The sequence below is a fragment of the Mytilus edulis genome, chromosome 7, assembly GCF_963676685.1.
Source record: "Mytilus edulis chromosome 7, xbMytEdul2.2, whole genome shotgun sequence".
NCBI lineage: Eukaryota > Metazoa > Mollusca > Bivalvia > Mytilida > Mytilidae > Mytilus > Mytilus edulis.
In genome coordinates this window covers 88,350,256-88,369,568 of record NC_092350.1, presented here as the reverse complement: position 1 = coordinate 88,369,568, position 19,313 = coordinate 88,350,256, and the positions used below count along the sequence as shown (strand labels likewise).

Genomic DNA, 19,313 nt, shown 5'->3' with positions numbered 1-19,313 from the left:
GAGTCTGTTCTGTAGTTAAAATTTTTATATTTTTGTCAAAGAGTCAAGGTAAATATTTTGTCAAAATTTTATGAAAATTAAACAAGCCAAATTAATTTTAGTCAGGGTGTTTGGTACCACCTTAATGAATGTTGGTTCTGACTATTTATCTGATCACGCTCTGGTCATTCAAGTTTGTTTTGTTTTAATATCAGGTGAAATATGTTATAGTTCCGCATGGACGATCAATTAGGTGTTAATTACTGGTCATCAGAAACGTGTCATTTTAAATGTTATACGAACAAGTATGTATGACACCTGATAATAAAACACTCCTGTAGTGAATATGACATGTGACACCTGATAATAAAACACTCCTGTAGTGAATATGACATGTGACACCTGATAATAAAACACTCCTGTAGTGAACATGACATGTGACAACTGATCATACATCATTCATTTACCACTCCTGTAGTGAACATGACATGTGACACCTGATCATACATCATTCATTTACCACTCCTGTAGTGAACATGACATGTGACACCTGATCATACATCATTCATTTACCACTCCTGTACTGAATATGACATGTGACAACTGATCATACAGCATTCATTGACCACTCCTGTATTGAACATGACAAGTGACACCTGATCATACAACATTTATTGACCACTCCTCTATTGAACATGACACGTGACACCTGATCATACAACATTTATTGACCACTTCTGTACTGAAAATGACGTGACACTGGATCACTCAACATTCATTGACCACTCCTGTACTGAACATGACATGTGGCACCTGATCAAACAACATTCATCAACCACTCCTGTATTGAACATGACATGTGACACTGGATCAAACAACATTAATTTACCACTCCTCGACTGAACATGACATGTGAAACCTGATCATACAACATTCTTTGACCAGTCCTCTAATGAACATGACATGTGACACATGATCAAACAACATTCATTGACCAATCCTGTATTGAACAGGACATGTGACACCAGATCATACAATATTCATTGACCACTCCTGTATTAAACATGACATTTGACACCTGATCAAACAACATTCAGTCACCACTCCTCTACTGAACATGACAAGTGAAATCGGACCATACAACATCCATTGACCACTCCTGTATTGAACAAGACATTTGACACCTGATCATACAACATTCATCAACCACTCCTGTATTGAACATGACATGTGACACTGGATCAAACAACATTAATTTACCACTCCTCGACTGAACATGACATGTGACACCTGATCATACAACATTCTTTGACCAGTCCTCTAATGAACATGACATGTGACACTGGATCAAACAACATTCATTGACCAATCCTGTATTGAACATGACATGTGACACCAGATCATACAATATTCATTGACCACTCTTGTATTAAACATGACATTTGACACCTGATCATACAACATTCTGTCACCACTCCTCTACTGAACATGACATGTGAAATCGGATGATACAACATCCATTGACCACTCCTGTATTGAACATGACATGTGACACTGGATCAAACAACATTCATTGACCACTCCTGTACTGAACAAGACATTTGACACTTGATCATACAACATTCATTTACAACACCGTACTGAACAAGATTTGACATCTGATCATGAAACATTTCGTAACCCCTTCTGTACTGAACATGACATGTGACATCTGATCATACAACATGCATTAACCACTCCTGTACTGAACATGACATGTGACACATGATCAAACATCATTCACTTACCACTCCTATGCTGAACATAACATGTGTTCCCTGATCATACAACATTCATTTACCACTCCTGTACTGAACATGACATGTGACACCTGATCATACAACATTCATGTACCACTCCTGTACTGAACATGACGAGAGACACCTGATCATACATCATTCATTTACCACTCCTATACTGAACATGACATGTGACAGCTGATCATACAACATTTATTACCACTCCTGTACTGAATGTGACACCTGATCATAAAAAAATCATTGACCACTACTGTACTGAACATGACATGTGACACCTGATCATACATCATTCATTTATCAGTCCTGTTCTGAACATGACATGTGACACCTGATCATACATCATTCATTTAACAAGTCTGTACTGAATATGACATGTGATACCACATCATACAATATTCATTTACTACTTCTGTACTGAACATGACATGTGACACATGATCATACAATATTCAGTCACTACTCCTGTATTGAACATGACATGTGACACTTGATCATACAACATTCATTTACCACTCCTGTACTGAGCATGACACGTGACACTTGCTCATTCCACATGCATCAACCACTCCTGTACTGAACATGACATGTTACACCTGATCATACAGTATTCACTCACTACTTTTGTACTGAACATGACATGTCAGAGTTTGTGAAAAGTGTCAGTCCTCAGGATTTTACCAACAAAATTTTGCGTAGGACTGACACAATTTTAGTATTGTTCAATAGAATTAATAGTGAGGACCAGTAGATTTTCTTCAAGGACCACCAGGGGAAAAAAGATTTCGCGAACTCTGACATGTGACACCTGATCATACAATATTAGGTCGCTACTCCTATACTGGACATGACATGTGACACCTGATCATACATCATTCATTTACCAGTCCTGTAGTGAACTTGGCATGTGACACCTGATCATACAATATTCAATTACCACTCCTGTACTGAGCACAAAATGTGACACCGGATCATACAACATGCCTTTAGCACTCTGGTAATGAACATGACATGTCACTCCTAATCAAACAACATGCATTTACCACTCCTGTACTGAACATGACATTTGACACTTGATCATACAACATGCATTTACCACTCTTGTACAGAGCACGACATGTGACACCTGATCATTCAACATGCATTTACCACTCCTGTACTGAACATGACATGTGACACTTGATCATACAACATGCATTTACCACTCTTGTACTGAGCCCGACATGTGACACCTGATCATTCAACATGCATTTCCCACTCCTGTACTGAACATGACATGTGACACTTGATCATACAACATGCATTTACCACTCTTGTACTGAGCCAGACATGTGACACCTGATCATTCAACATGCATTTACCACTCTGGTACTGAACATGACAACACCATCATTTGACCTAACCATGACACTCTTATTCTCAGCATCAACATGTGACATAACCATGACACTCTTATACTCAACACCAACATGTGACATAACCATGACACTCTTATACTCAACACCAACATGTGACATAGCAATGACACTCTTATACTCAACACCATCATGTAAACAAGCCATACCACTCTTATATTTGACAGAAACATGTGACATAGTCATGACACTCTTATATTCAGCATCAATTAATCTGAATCAGAAAATATATCTTGTTTTTATTTTTCTTGTTTTTTATTTTTTTTAAACTTTGATCATTATTGACAGATTTAATAAAAAAAAATATTTGTAAGAATTTTATAAAGTGGGGTCTCATTTTATTCATAACACAGAACTGAATCAAATAGTAAAGGTTTTATTTTGTTTCTTGACGAAAAATTATTTTGTGAACATCTGATTTAATGAGAAGTTGATGAGAACAAGTTGTGTAAACATCTTTAGTCAGATAATGTTAATTCTACAGATCTAATATAAAACATCTTTTAAAAATAACAAATACTTGACAGAATTATATAAAGTGGGGTCTTATTTGTCTTGTTTCCTCGTACTGAATCAGAAAATATAAATCGTTTTTATATTTCTTGAACATTTTTTTTTTTAACTTTGATCATTCTACTGAATCATTGTTAATCAGACAGATTTAATGGACAACAAATATTTGACAGAATTATATAAAGTGGGGTCTTATTTTTCTTGTCTCTTCATACTGAATCAGAAAATATAACTCGATTTAATGTTTCTTCAAAAAAAGTTTTTTTTGTTAACTTTGATTATTCTACAGAATCTACACAAAATTATGTTGTTAATTAGACATGTTAAATGTAAATGTAAAACATCTTTTAAAAATAACAAATACTTGACAGAATTATATAAAGTGGGGTCTTATTTTTCTTGTCTCTTCATACTGAATCAGAAAATATAACTCGTTTTTATGTTTCTTGAAAAAAGTTTTTTTTTAACCTGACAGTTCTGATGAAAGTTCTGACATCTCACAATAAAACATGATGTTTATTTGTTGTTAATGTAGAATATAAATACAAGTGTGACTGGTCATTTTATTCAGTTTTGACCACTGATTCATGAGATATATATTTTGTTTATATTTATTACACAACATTGTCCAGTTTATGACACAAGTTTTGATGTCTGTTATATGTTGATATTACAGGGAGGACTGACACCATTAATGTGGGCCGCTGTGAACGGACACCTGGAGGTTGTGATGTGTCTCGTCAGTCACGGCAGTCAGTTAGAGGCCACATCCCCCATGGTAATGATAGATATAATCACCTTACTCTGACCAAACATCACTTTATACAGAATCTACACAAAATCATGTTGTTAATCAGACAGGTTTAATGGACAACAAATATTTGTTAGAATTATATAAAGTGGGGTCTCATTTTATTCGTAACACAGAACTGAATCTGATAGTAAAGGTTTTATTTTGTTTCCTGACGAAAAATTATTTTATAAACATCTGATTTTAATGAGAAGTTGATGAGAACAAGTTGTGTTAACATCTTTAGTCAGATAATGTTAATTCTACAGATCTAATGTAAAACAACTTTTAAAAATAACAAATACTTGACAGAATTATATAAAGTGGGGTCTTATTTTTCTTGTCTCTTTGTACTGAATCAGAAAATATAACTCGTTTTAATATTTCTTGAAAAAAAGTTTTTTTTTAACTTTGAACATTCTCCTGAATCATTGTTTATCAGACGGGTTTTATGGACAACAAATATTTGATAGAATTATATAAAGTGGGGTCTTATTTTAATTGTCTTGTCCAGCTGAGTCCATTGATATAAATATTGTTTATGTTTCTTGAAAAAAGTTTTTTTTTTTAACCTGACAGTTTTGATGGAAGTTCTGACATCTCACAATAAAACATGTTGTTTATTTGTTGTTTATGTAGAATATAAATACAAGTGTGACTGGTCATTTTATTCAGTTTTGACCACTGATTCATGTGATATATATTTTGTTTATATTTATAACACAACATTATCCAGTTTATGACACAAGTTTTGATGTCTGTTATATGTTGATATTACAGAGTGGACAGACACCATTAATGTTGGCGGCTGAGGGAGGACAACTGGAGGTAGTGACGTACCTCATCAGTCAGGGAAGTCAGTTAGAGGCCACAGACAAGGTAATGATAGATTTAATCACCTTACTCTGACCAAACATCACTTTATACAGAATCTACACAAAATCATGTTGTTAATCAGACAGGTTTAATGGACAACAAATATTTGTTAGAATTATATAAAGTGGGGCCTCATTTTATTCGTAACACAAAACTGAATCAGATAGTAAAGGTTTTATTTTGTTTCCTGACGAAAAATTATTTTATAAACATCTGATTTTAATGAGAAGTTGATGAGAACAAGTTGTGTTAACATCATTAGTCAGATAATGTTAATTCTACAGATCTAATGTAAATATCTTTTAAAAATATAAATACTTGACAGAATTATATAAAGTGGGGTCTTATTTTTCTTGTCTCTTCGTACTGAATCAGAAAATATAACTCATTTCAATGTTTCTTGAAAAAAGTTTTTTTTTTTTTTAATCTGACAGTTCTGATGGAAGTTCTGACATCTCACAATAAAACATGTTGTTTATTTGTTGTTTATGTAGAATATAAATACAAGTTTGACTGGTCATTTTATTCAGTTTTGACCACTGATTCATGTGATATATATTTTGTTTATATTTATTACACAACATTGTCCAGTTTATGACACAAGTTTTGATGTCTGTTATATGTTGATATTACAGTATGGAAGGACACCATTAATGTATGCGGCTTGGGGAGGACACCTGGAGGTAGTGATGTACCTCGTCAGTCACGGCAGTCGGTTAGAGGCCACAAACACCATTGTAATGACAGATATAATCATCTTACTCTGAGCAAACTTCACTTAATACAGAATCTACACAAAATCATGTTGTTAATCAGACAGGTTTAATGGACAACAAATATTTGTTAGAATTATATAAAGTGGGGACTCATTTTATTCGTAACACAGAACTGAATCAGTTAGTAAAGGTTTTATTTTGTTTCCTGACAAAAAATTATTTTGTAAACATCTGATTTCAATGAGAAGTTGATGATAACAAGTTGTGTTAACATCTTTAGTCAGATAATGTTAATTCTACAGATCTAATGTAAAACATCTTTTAAAAATAACAAATACTTAACAGAATTATATAAAGTGGGGTCTTATTTTTTTTGTCTCTTCGTACTGAATCAGAAAATATAACTTGTTTTTATGTTTCTTGAAAAAAAGTGTTTTTTTTCACTTCGATTATTCTACTGAATCATTGTTAATCCGACGGGTTTAATTGAGTCCTAATATTTGACAAAATTATTTATAGTTGGGTCTCATTTTTCTTGTCTCTTCGTACTGAATCAGAAAATATAACTTGTTTCAATGTTTCTTGAAATATTTTTTTTTTTTCAACTTTGATTATTCTACAGAACCAACATAAAATCATGTTGTTAATCAGACATGTTTAATGGACAACAAATATTTGTTAGACTTATAATAAATCAGGTTTGCTATTATTTTTACCTGTTTTGTAGAACTGAATCAGAAAATATATATTTAGTTTATAATCTTAATCTACCATTTATCAGTTTATACACAAGTTTAATTGGATATTTTCTTCTCGGATGTTATATTTCTTACATTTTGATCAATTGTTTGACACCTCTCTTGATTTATTATCACACACCGTTAACATGTTTATATTTTATATTGTTATAGAATGGACAAACAGCTTTACATTATGCTGCTGGGAATGGACATATTAATGTAACAAAATGGTTATTAGACCAAGGATGCAGTCCGTGGGGGAAAACAGAAGAGGTTACAATCATTTTTATTCTTATTCACTATCTTTATTAATGAAAAATGTATACACTTTAAATTGATATTAGAACACAAATTCACTTGATATTATGTGAACAAAGTATTTAACATGGTACAGTCACTTGATTTACAAACATTAATCAGACCAACCCACAGACCACACTTTAAACACCAATCAACACGGACAAATAATCATAGTATTTAACATGGTGTAGTCCCTTGATTTACAAACATTAATCAGACCAACCCACAAACCACACTTTAAATCACCAATCAACACGGACAAATAATCAAAGTATTTAACATGGTGCGGTCACTTGATTTACAAACATTAATCAGACCAACCAACAGACCACACTTTAAATCACCAATCAACACAGACAAACAATCAAATATTTAACATGGTGTAGTCACTAGAATTACAAACATTAACCATACCAACCCACAGACCACACTTTAAATCACCAATCAACACAGACAAACAATCAAATATTTAACATGGTGAAGTCACTAGAATTACAAACATTAACCATCCCAACCCACAGACCACACTTTAAATCATTTAAATCACCAATCAACACGGACAAATAATCAAAGTATTAAACATGGTGTAGTCACTTGATTTACAAACATTAATCATACCAACCCACAGACCACACTTTAAATCACCAATCAACACGGACAAATAATCAAAGTATTTAACATGGTGTAGTCACTTGATTTACAAACATTAATCATACCAACCCACAGACCACACTTTAAATCACCAATCAAATCTTAACACACGGACAAATAATCAAAGTATTTAACATGGTACAACACAATGATCACCAATCAAATGTTAACACAATGACAACCAATCAAAGTAATTAACATGGTGCAGTCACTTGATTAACAACTATTAACATGAGTCATCAAAACTGATAAACCATAATTCAAACAATGTCAACTAAGGGATAACCAATCAAAGCATGTCAATACAATGATCACCAAGCAATCACTACAAACACACCTTCCACCAATCATACATTACAAACACACCTTCCACCAATCATACATTACAAACACACCTTCCACCAATCAAACACTACAAACACACCTTCCACCAATCATACATTACAAACACACCTTCCCCCGATCATACATTACAAACACATCTTCCACCAATCATACATTACAAACACACCTTCCACCAATCATACATTACAAACACACCTTCCACCAATCATACATTACGAACACATCTTCCACCAATCATACATTACAAACACACCTTCCCCCGATCATACATTACAAACACACCTTCCCCCGATCATACATTACAAACACATCTTCCACCAATCATACATTACAAACACACCTTCCACCAATCATACATTACAAACACACCTTCCCCCGATCATACATTACAAACACACCTTCCACCAATCATACATTACAAACACACCTTCCAACAATCATACTTTACAAATACACCTCCCACCAATCATACATTACAAACACACCTTCCACCAATCATACATTACAAACACATCTTCCACCAATCATATATTACAAATACACCTTCCACCAATCATACATTACAAACACACCTTCCATCAATCATACATTACAAACACATCTTCCACCAATAATACATTACAAACACATCGTCCACCAATCATACATTACAAACACATCTCCCACTAATCATACATTACGAACACATCTTCCACCAATCATACATTACAAACACACCTTCCACCAATCATACATTACAAACACACCTTCCAACAATCATACTTTACAAATACACCTCCCACCAATCATACATTACAAACACACCTTCCACCAATCATACATTACAAACACATCTTCCACCAATCATATATTACAAATACACCTTCCACCAATCATACATTACAAACACACCTTCCATCAATCATACATTACAAACACATCTTCCACCAATAATACATTACAAACACATCGTCCACCAATCATACATTACAAACACATCTCCCACTAATCATACATTACGAACACATCTTCCACCAATCATACATTACAAACACATCTTCCCCCGATCATACATTACGAACACACCTTCCACCAATCATACATTACCAACACACCTTCCACCAATCATACATTACAAACACACCGTCCACCAATCATATATTACAAATACACCTTCCACCAATCATACATTACGAACACATCTTCCACCAATCATACATTACAAACACATCTTCCACCAATCATACATTACAAACACATCTTCCCCCGATCATACATTACGAACACATCTTCCACCAATCATACATTACAAACACACCTTCCACCAATAATACATTACAAACACATCTTCCACCAATCATACTTTACAAACACACCTTCCACCAATCATACATTACAAACACACCTTCCCCCGATCATACATTACAAACACACCTTCCACCAATCATACATTACAAACACACCTTCCAACAATCATACTTTACAAATACACCTCCCACCAATCATACATTACAAACACACCTTCCACCAATCATACATTACAAACACATCTTCCACCAATCATATATTACAAATACACCTTCCACCAATCATACATTACAAACACACCTTCCATCAATCATACATTACAAACACACCTTTCACCAATCATACATTACAAACACATCTTCCACAAATCATACATTACAAACACACTTCCCACCAATCATACATTACAAACACATCTTCCACCAATCATACATTACAAATACACCGCCCACCAATCATACATTACAAACACACCTTCATTTCCCGACATCCCAAAATTAAAGAAAATATTCCCGCATCCCGTAAAGATCAATCCCGAAGTCCCAAGCTAAAAACACACAATCCCTACGCCCCGAATAAGTCCTGCCTCCCTCTTATCTCTACACTATCTTCATTTTGGCCAAATCACTACTTTCACTTTCAACAATAATTTTTTATGCCCCATTTATGGGAATTATGTTTTTTAGTCTGTTCGTCCGTTTGTCCGTCCTTCTGTCCAGCTTAAGGTTAAAGTTTTCACTTTTAACAATAAATTTGTATGCCCCATTAATGGGAATTATGTTTTCAAGTTTGTTCATTCGTTCGTTTTGTTCGTCCGTCCGTCTGTCCCGCTTCAGGTTAAAGTTTTTGTCGAAGTAGTTTTTGATGAAGTTGAAGTCCAACCAACTACAAACTTAGTAAATATGTTCCCTATGATATTATATTTACAATTTTATTGCCAAATTAGAGCTTTTACCCCATTACATAATCCTTTTAACATAGTAAAAGATAGTGCTGATATGGCATCTGTATACTATGGACACATTTTTGTTTCCACATGTTTTACTTATTTCAATATATATGCAACTGGTATGACCCCTTAGATAGTAAATATTTTAGAAAAAAAGGTAGACAGAATACAGAGAGTCTCTGTATATTATAGTAATATAATCGTAGTTTACACGTGGATAAATGCGAAAACATAATTGTCTCTAAGGAGGTATGATAGTTGTGGTTCTTGCGACCTAAAAACCATGATAAGGAGAACGCTCTGATTGGCTTATTTATTTTTCATTTTTGTAATCTATCATACGATTGGTTTTCTTGTGCACGTTTAAAACCGGAAGTCTTATCCATGACTAAAAGTTAGTCTGATAACAGAAACAATATCCGGACACCTATTTTGTCGTTTTTTTTCTTCTCCCAAAATAACTCAATCTGAATAGTCATAAGAATGGATGACAAATGCGACTATGTATGTTACCTAAAGAACACAGAAGCATGATGATTAATTTATTGTGGAAGGAAGAGAAGCGACACACAAAATGAGGTCTTCTCGTTTAATAGTATAGACAGGTAAAATTTATTCAACAATTAGCTATTATTTATTGTTTTACAGTTTATAAAATAAAGGAAGATGTATATGTGTTTGATTGATGAAAGATTATTTGATTGTATTTCAGGGTCAGACTCCTTATGATCTGGTAACAATGGAAAGCTATAATGATGATTCTGAAAAGAATAAGAGGAAGAAAGAAGTGATGGACTTCCTTAAGGTAGATAGTTTTTCTTAATAAAAAAGAGATATTCACAAATATGTCACAGATTGTTAGAGTCACAACAAACTTGGTACAAAGAAGTTACAATAAAACATTTGCTTTTAGTTGTCTATGTGGTATTTGTTGTCAGTTAACAATGTAAGTTGACAATTACAAGCGTGATGCCTAATGTAGATGTTGGCATATGTGATACGTGTTGTCAGTTAACAATGTAAGTTGACACTTCCAATTTTTTGCCTAATGTAGATGTTGGCATATGTGAAAGAAAAATGTTTGAAAACTGTGTACTCATCTGTTTTGATATCTTTTTGGTATTTGTTTTGTTGGCTTGCTGTCTTCTTGGTTGATACATCACATCTCCTTTTATTTAAGCAAAATATGTGCATTATTTATCAGTGTATGAAAAGATTGATTTAAATGTTTCTCTAATTCTATGGAAATTTATCCCTTTCCAAACCCATTGTTTAAAAAAATGTAATCCATGTGTGGTTGCCGGTGATCTCAACAAATCATTGGATGATTTTAAGGGTCATAACTTTTCTACCTAACTGGATGAATCAAAATATGCTAACAGGTGTTAATGAAATTGACAACATTGGTGACAGGCCTCTACAATAACTTTTTTTTTCAACTTGTCCATTAGGACAAGTACATACCAAAACTTACTTGTCCGAATGAAATTGTTACTTGTCCAAATTTTTTTTACTAAAAATAACCTTTTTACATCTTAAGTTGATTAAAGGAACAAAACGAATTTAAACAATAGAACTGAATTTGATCTTTTTCTTTTGAAATACTTTTCAAAAATATGAGTCAATTACAAAAAAAAGGATGACGAAAGATACCAAAGGGACAGCCAAACCCACAAATCCAAAACAAACTGACAACGCCATGGCCAAAAATGAAAAAGACAAACAAACAACAACACACATGACACAACACAGAAAACCAAAGAATAAACAACTCGAACCCCACCAAAAAACTAGGGGTGATCTCAGGTGCTCCAGTAGGGTACAACTGAATCTAGTCATGTCACAGGACTTAGGTTCTAGTTTTCATCAATGCTAGTCTCATCAGACTCTGCACATGAGGCACCATCTGATAGGCCTGTACACTCATTTGACATTTCATTTGTATCCTATATTTTTCTAAGTCGATAAATGGATTATCGGATTTATCCGATCTTACTAGTCTAGTTAAATTATAAATTTTAAAGTACTCGCCGAGGCTTGGATTTTAAAATTGATAATATAACTTAACTCTTGTATATAAGCTAATCAGACAGCTGTTACGTACATAATTAAAGCTGACATTACAACATGATAAAATTTCAGTTAAAAAAATATAATACTATCTTTTCTGTGACTGTTTTTTTAAATTTTTTTCACTTGTTAATCGATAAAAGGATAACATAACTAATTTTTGTAAAAGAAATAAATTGTCTTTTTGACACATTCCCTATCAAGTCCATTCTAATTTTAGACATAATGTATATTAAACTTGTATTTTGTGTATCTTCTCAAGGGATGTAGAAAAGACATTTCCTTACTCAAGAGAAGCACACCTTGTATCTGTTAGATAATGAGGAACAAAAAGATTCAGTGTCTTTTTGTTTTTGGAATGTACAAGTACCCGGCCACGTCCCTTTATTTGTTTATTTATTGATCTTAGCCTTTTTTTAACTGACTTTAATAGTTTGTTCTTATGTTTTACTGTTACACCACTGTCCAAGGTTATGTTGAGGTTTCAGATCCCGCTAACATGTTAAACCTGCCACATTCTCTATGTATGTGCCTGTCCCAAGTCAGGAGCATGGAGTCAGTTTCTCAAAAAAAAACCTTACGAGTAAGATTGATCGTGAGTCATGAACAATTCAGTATACTTACGATCATTCTTAGTCGTAAGTTTTTTTGTGAAACTGACTCCTGTAATTTAGTGGTTATTGTTTGCTTATGTGTTACATATTTGTTTTTGGTTAATTTTTGTCTCCATATATTAGGCCGTTGGTTGTATTGTTTAAATCGTTTGACATTGTTATTTCGAGGCCTTCTATAACTGACAATGCGGTATGGGCTTTGCTCATGTTGAAGGCCGTACGATTGTTAATTTCTGTGTCATTTTGGATTTTTGAGTGGAGATTTGTCCCATTGTCAACCATACCACATCTTCTTATTTATCATTTTATAATAAATGCATTGAACAAAATGACTAAAACCACTGGACTCCTATCATTTTTCCGGATTGCCCAGGATAGATATGTTATTATTCTATTTTTTCATGATATATTCATCTTTTGTCTTAGATTAAAAATAAAACTGTAAAAGAACCCAAGGTCATCGCCCCTATCCTCTCGGCCCCAGTTGAAAAATATCAATATGTAGATTAATTTAACAATCACAGTGTTCAGTATGCATCAATTTACTCAATGTTCTAAATAATAATTTGAATGGTACTACGTTTTACTGCATTAAATTTATTTTACAACTAAAAGGTTTTGAAAACAATGGAGGTTTATGTAAATTTTGAAAGTAAGCAGCCAAGTTTACACATCAATAATTTCTACTCTTATAATTCTCAACTATTTTTTTGTGCTCCACGTATGTAGTAAAGATCATGCATACTTCCTCTCAGTACCGGAGCGAGCATTACGTTGTTCCCTTGTCCGTCTATAAATACGTACATACATACATTATAGGTCTGTCTGTCTGTACGTTCCAAAATTGGTTTCCAATCTCTAACTTTAGTTTGCCTCGATCAACCAAATGTTAAGAAACTTATACACAATGCTTATCACCACAAAACACAGGTCAAGTTCGATTTTGCTGGCGTCACTTGATACTAGAGTTATGCTCCTTAACAAAAGGAAAAAATGCTGATTTTTTGTTTCCGTATTCCAACTTAAGTTTGTCTCTACCAAATGATATAAAACTTATACACACTGTTCATTACCACAAAACACAGATAGAGTTTGAAAGTTGATGGCGCCACTTTTCCAGTTCAAGAGTTATGCCCCTGTACTAAAAGCAAAATTGCTAAGTTGTTCGTTTCAGTTCTCTAACTTCAATGAACTTTAGTTTGCTTCAACAAAATGTTATGAAACTTATATACAATGCTTATTACCACAAAACACAGACCCAGTATGAACTTTGGTGATTTCTTTTTTCTGTTCTAGGGTTTTGCTCCTTTACGAGGTGTAATACCACCAAATCATGGTACGTCACATCCGGTTGTATACGAAAGTAGGTCGAAAAAAATATTCCCTTGAATTTGACAGTTGTAGGTAATTAATCCCACATTTTATTTCAGTAAAAACATTTCTGTGTCATAAACATATGTCTTAGGTATTTCAAAACACCATTATTTTTTATTTGGGATTTCTATAGAAAATTTTGCAATCTTGAGGTTACATGGTGACTAAACCTTGTACACAGATAAAATAAGGGGAGAACTTTGATTGGTTAACTTCCAATGATGTTTATTTTCATATATGCAATGAAAAGTTATGTGAAATGTTTTCTATAGTACTGGATAGGATTAAACTTTACTCATGCCAAGTATTTCTTTATTTGAAACAAAGATAAATTCTGCAAATTGTTTGAAAAGTGCAAATTTAACAAAGACTAATAGGGGAAAATCAATGGTGGTATTACACCTATTATGGGAAGCTGTACATGCACCTTTGACCTTGTGAGTAATCTCATGTGTTAAAATTTCTTGCTATTTAAGTGAAATATTACAAAATATGAAATGTTCTGAGTGGATTGAGTCTCCAAAACACATTTTATGAGAAAATTGTCTTAAATAGGACTCTACCATGAATATTCAGTTGACAGAACAAGCCATACTAAGTGTTGTTTTATTGGGGGGGGGGGGGAGGGGTCTCTTTATTTCTTATATTCTGCAATGATAGAATTTTTTTTCCTAGGATATACTAAAATAAATATATAGTTATAAGTAGATGAAATTATTTTTAATGCTTAAATGACAAATTATTAACTAAAAGAGAAGCCTTTGATGTCCCTCTCTGGAACACGGCGTAAATTTAATTTTTACGCAAGGACTTAATGAAACCTCCTTGGAGACAGTAAACTTTTATATGGATTGTTCATTCTGTTAAAATGCTTCAAATAATCATTTTTTATAACATTTCTAACATAAATGAGTGAAAGTTACCCCATAATTTTTATTTATTGGCCTGAAAGTTGAAATTTTGAAGAAAATAAGAGGTATAAATTGACCAAAAGAGACCTTATAAAGAAGACAAAGAGGTCCATTAGTGGTATTTATCTTCTTAAAATCATCTTGTGTATCATATTCAACTGTTTTTAGGTAGATAAAATAGATATTCATGATCATTTATTGGTTCACACTCTTATTCTATCTTGATGCGGCATGGTTTGGATTTGTCGAAGACATTTTGCTCGAGTCGCTGTAGATGTCATCTTTCATTACACTAGATTTTTTCTCAAACTATTGAAATGATTATGACAAAACTTGACAGAAATGCTTGAAATAACCAGTATTAAAAAGGAAAAAAGTTACATGCAGTTTATTGAACAATCATGTCTTCTTTAGGTGTAATACCACTAAATCATGGTACGTCACATCCGGTTGTATACGAAAGTAGGTTGAAAAAAATATTCCCTTGAATTTGACAGTTGTAGGTAATTAATCCTACATTTTATTTCAGTAAAAACATTTCTGTGTCATAAACATATGTCTTAGGTATTTCAAAACACCATTATTTTTTATTTGGGATTTCTATAGAAAATTTTGCAATCTTGCGGTTACATGGTGACTAAACCTTGTACACAGATAAAATAAGGGGAGAAATTTGATTGGTTAACTTCCAATGATGGTTATTTTCTTATATGCAATGAAATGTTATGTGAAATTTTTTCTATAGTACTGGATAGGATTAAACTTTACTCATGCCAAGTATCTCTTTATTTGAAACAAAGATAAATTTTGCAAATTGTTTGAACACTGCAAATTTAATAAAGACTAATAGGAGAAAATCAATGGTGGTATTACACCTATTATGGGAAGCTGTACATGCACCTTTTACCTTGTGAGTAATCTCATGTGTTAAAATTTCTTGCTATTTAAGTGAAATATTACAAAATATGAAATGTTCTGAGTGGATTGAGTCTCAAAAAACACATTTTATGAGAAAATTGTCTTAAATAGGACCTCAAAGCGGGTTTCTTTAGATCTCCCACGTGACATATCAGAAACAGGAGCGATGAGAGATCGGTTTTTAATTAGATTGATAGGACTCTACCATGAATATTCAGTTGACAGAACAAGCCATACTAAGTAAAATTGAGAATGGAAATGGCGAATGTGTCAAAGAGACAACAACCCGACCAAATAAAAAAAACAACAGCAGAGGGTCACCAACAGGTCTTCAATGTAGCGAGAAATTCCCGCACCCGGAGGCGTCCTTCAGCTGGCCCCTAAACAAATATATACTAGTCCAGTGATAATGAACACCATACTAATTTCCAAATTGTACACAAGCAACTAAAATTAAAATAATACAAGACTAACAAAGGCCAGAGGCTCCTGACTAAGTGTTGTTTTTTTTTGGGGGGGAGGGGTCTCTTTATTTCTTATATTCTGCAATGATGGAATTTTTTTCCCTAGGATATACTAAAATAAATATATAGTTATAAGTAGATGAAATTATTTTTAATGCTTTAATGACAAATTATTTACTAAAAGAGAAGCCTTTGATGTCCCTCTCTGGAACACGGCGTAAATTTAATTTTTACGTAAGGACTTAATGAAACCTCCTTGGAGACAGTAATCTTTTATATGGATTGTTCATTCTGTTAAAATGCTTCAAATAATCATTTTTTATAACATTTCTAACATAAATGAGTGAAAGTTACCCCATATTTTTTATTTATTGGCCTGAAAGTTGAAATTTTGAGGAAATAAGAGGTATAAATTGACCAAAAGAGACCTTATAAAGGAGACAAAGAGGTCCATTAGTGGTATTTATCTTCTTAAAATCATCTTGTGTATCATATTCAACTGTTTTTAGGTAGATAAAATAGATATTCATGATCATTTATTAGGGCCCCGCCGACTAAGGCGGGTCGCCCTATAGTGATCAGTCTGTCCGTCCGTCTGTCTGTCCGTCTGTCCGTCCGTCCGTAACACTTTAACTTTGTGTCCGCTCTATATCTTAAAAACCGTTATGATTTCAAAGTTTTTACTTGACATCCATTTTAACCAACACCAGAGGGTGTGTCATGATGTATGTAAAACTTCCTAGGTCAAAGGTCAAGGTCAAAAACTTTGGTTTCAGTTGACAACCCTGTGTCCTGTGGTGAAGATCGTATCCGCTCTATATCTTGAGAACCGTTATGATTTCAAAGTTTATTCTTGACATGTATATAAACCAACACCAGAGGGTGTGTCATAATTTAGAACGACTGCCTAGGGCAAAGTTCAAGGTCAAAAACTTTGGTTTCAGTTGACAACCCCATGTCCTATGGTAAAGATTGTGTCCACTCTATATCTTGAGAACCGTTATCATTTCAAAGTTTATACTTGACAGGTATATAAACCAACACCAAAGGGTGTGTCATAATTTATGTGCAACTTCCTAGGTCAAAGGTCAAGGTCAAAAACTTTGGTTTCAGTTGACAACCCCATGTCCTATGGTAAAGATCGTGTCCGCTCTATATCTTGAGAACCGTTATCATTTCAAAGTTTATACTTGACATGTTTATAAACCAACACCAAAGGGTGTGTCATAATTTATTTACAACTTCCTAGGTCAAAGGTCAAGGTCAAAAACTTTGATTTCAGTTGACAAACCCATGTCCTATGGTAAAGATACAATTTTTTAATGCACATTATTCACAGCGGGGCCCACAGAGATGGCTCCCATCTCAATGATATCTAGTTGGTTCACACTCTATTCTATCTTGATGCGACATGGTTTGGATTTGTCAAAGAAATTTTGCTCGAGTCGCTGTAGATGTCGTCTTTCATTATACTAGATTGTTCTCAAACTATTGAACTGATTATGACAAATCTTGACAGAAATGCTTGAAATAACCAGTATTAAAAAGGAAAAAAGTAACATGCAGTTTATTGAACAATCATGTCTTCTTTAGGTGTAATACCACAAAATCATGGTACATCACATCCGGTTGTATACGAAAGTAGGTCGAAAAAATATTCCCTTGAATTTGACAGTTGTAGGTAATTAATCCTACATTTAATTGCAGTAAAATCATTTCTGTGTCATGAAAATATGTCTTGGGTATTTCAAAACACCATTATTTTTTATTTGGGATATCTATAGAAAATTTTGCAATTTTGAGGTAACATGGTGACTAAACCTTGTACACAGATAAAATAAGGGGAGAAATTTGATTGGTTAACTTCCAATGATGGTTATTTTTTTATATGCAATGACATGTTATGTGAATTTTTTTCTATAGTACTGGATAGGATTAAACTTTACTCATGCATGCCAAGTATTTCTTTATTTGAAACAAAGATAAATTCTACACATTTTTTTTTAAAAGTGCAAATTTAACAAAGACTAATAGGAGAAAATCAACTGTGGTATTACACCTACAAATGAAAAAAATGCTGTTATTTACGACTTCTAACTTGAGTTTATCTCAATTCAATGTTATGAAATGCATATACAATGATTATTGCCACAAAACTCAGTTTAAGTTCAAATTTTAGTAGCGTCACTTTTAAAGTTCTTGAGATATCATGTCTCTGTATAACTTTATATGTTAGCCGGGAAACTGAGTCCCTATGCCAATGGACACATTCTCCATTTATCTAAGTTAAATTGTTCAATCTTTGGGCGAAGAAAAATTAATTGAAACCTGATTTGCGATGGTTGCTGAGCAAGATATTATATCATGGATACATTCATGTGTAACCATGGAAACACTGCAATAAGAATTATATTAGAATTGCACTCCTGCATTAAAGGTACTCATAAATATCCTTTAGTTCCACGTTTCAAGCTTAAAAATTACACTCAGTGGTACTAAACATCTTTTTAAATGTTCTTCAATTGTTAACTTAAAACTAACTATGCGTTGCTAAGGAAAACTCGGGTTGTTTTGACGGATTATTTAGATACAAAATCAATATGAT

At 33.3% G+C, this 19,313-nt stretch overlaps 2 protein-coding genes across 2 annotated transcripts in view; both read left to right on the top strand.

Moving 5' to 3' along the window:
* Positions 1 to 19,313, top strand: part of LOC139483478 (uncharacterized) — a 766,788-nt gene that overhangs the window by 499,203 nt on the left and 248,272 nt on the right. The window contains exons 5-6 of the mRNA XM_071267500.1: positions 4,380 to 4,481; positions 5,274 to 5,372. Of these exons, the coding sequence (XP_071123601.1) occupies positions 4,380 to 4,481; positions 5,274 to 5,372 (201 nt within the window). The remainder of the gene's footprint in view (positions 1 to 4,379; positions 4,482 to 5,273; positions 5,373 to 19,313) is intronic.
* Positions 11,073 to 19,313, top strand: part of LOC139482719 (uncharacterized) — a 63,449-nt gene continuing 55,208 nt past the window's right edge. Inside the window, exon 1 of the mRNA XM_071266785.1 lies at positions 11,073 to 11,162. Coding sequence (XP_071122886.1) covers positions 11,097 to 11,162 — 66 coding nt within the window. The 5' untranslated portion in view covers positions 11,073 to 11,096. The remainder of the gene's footprint in view (positions 11,163 to 19,313) is intronic.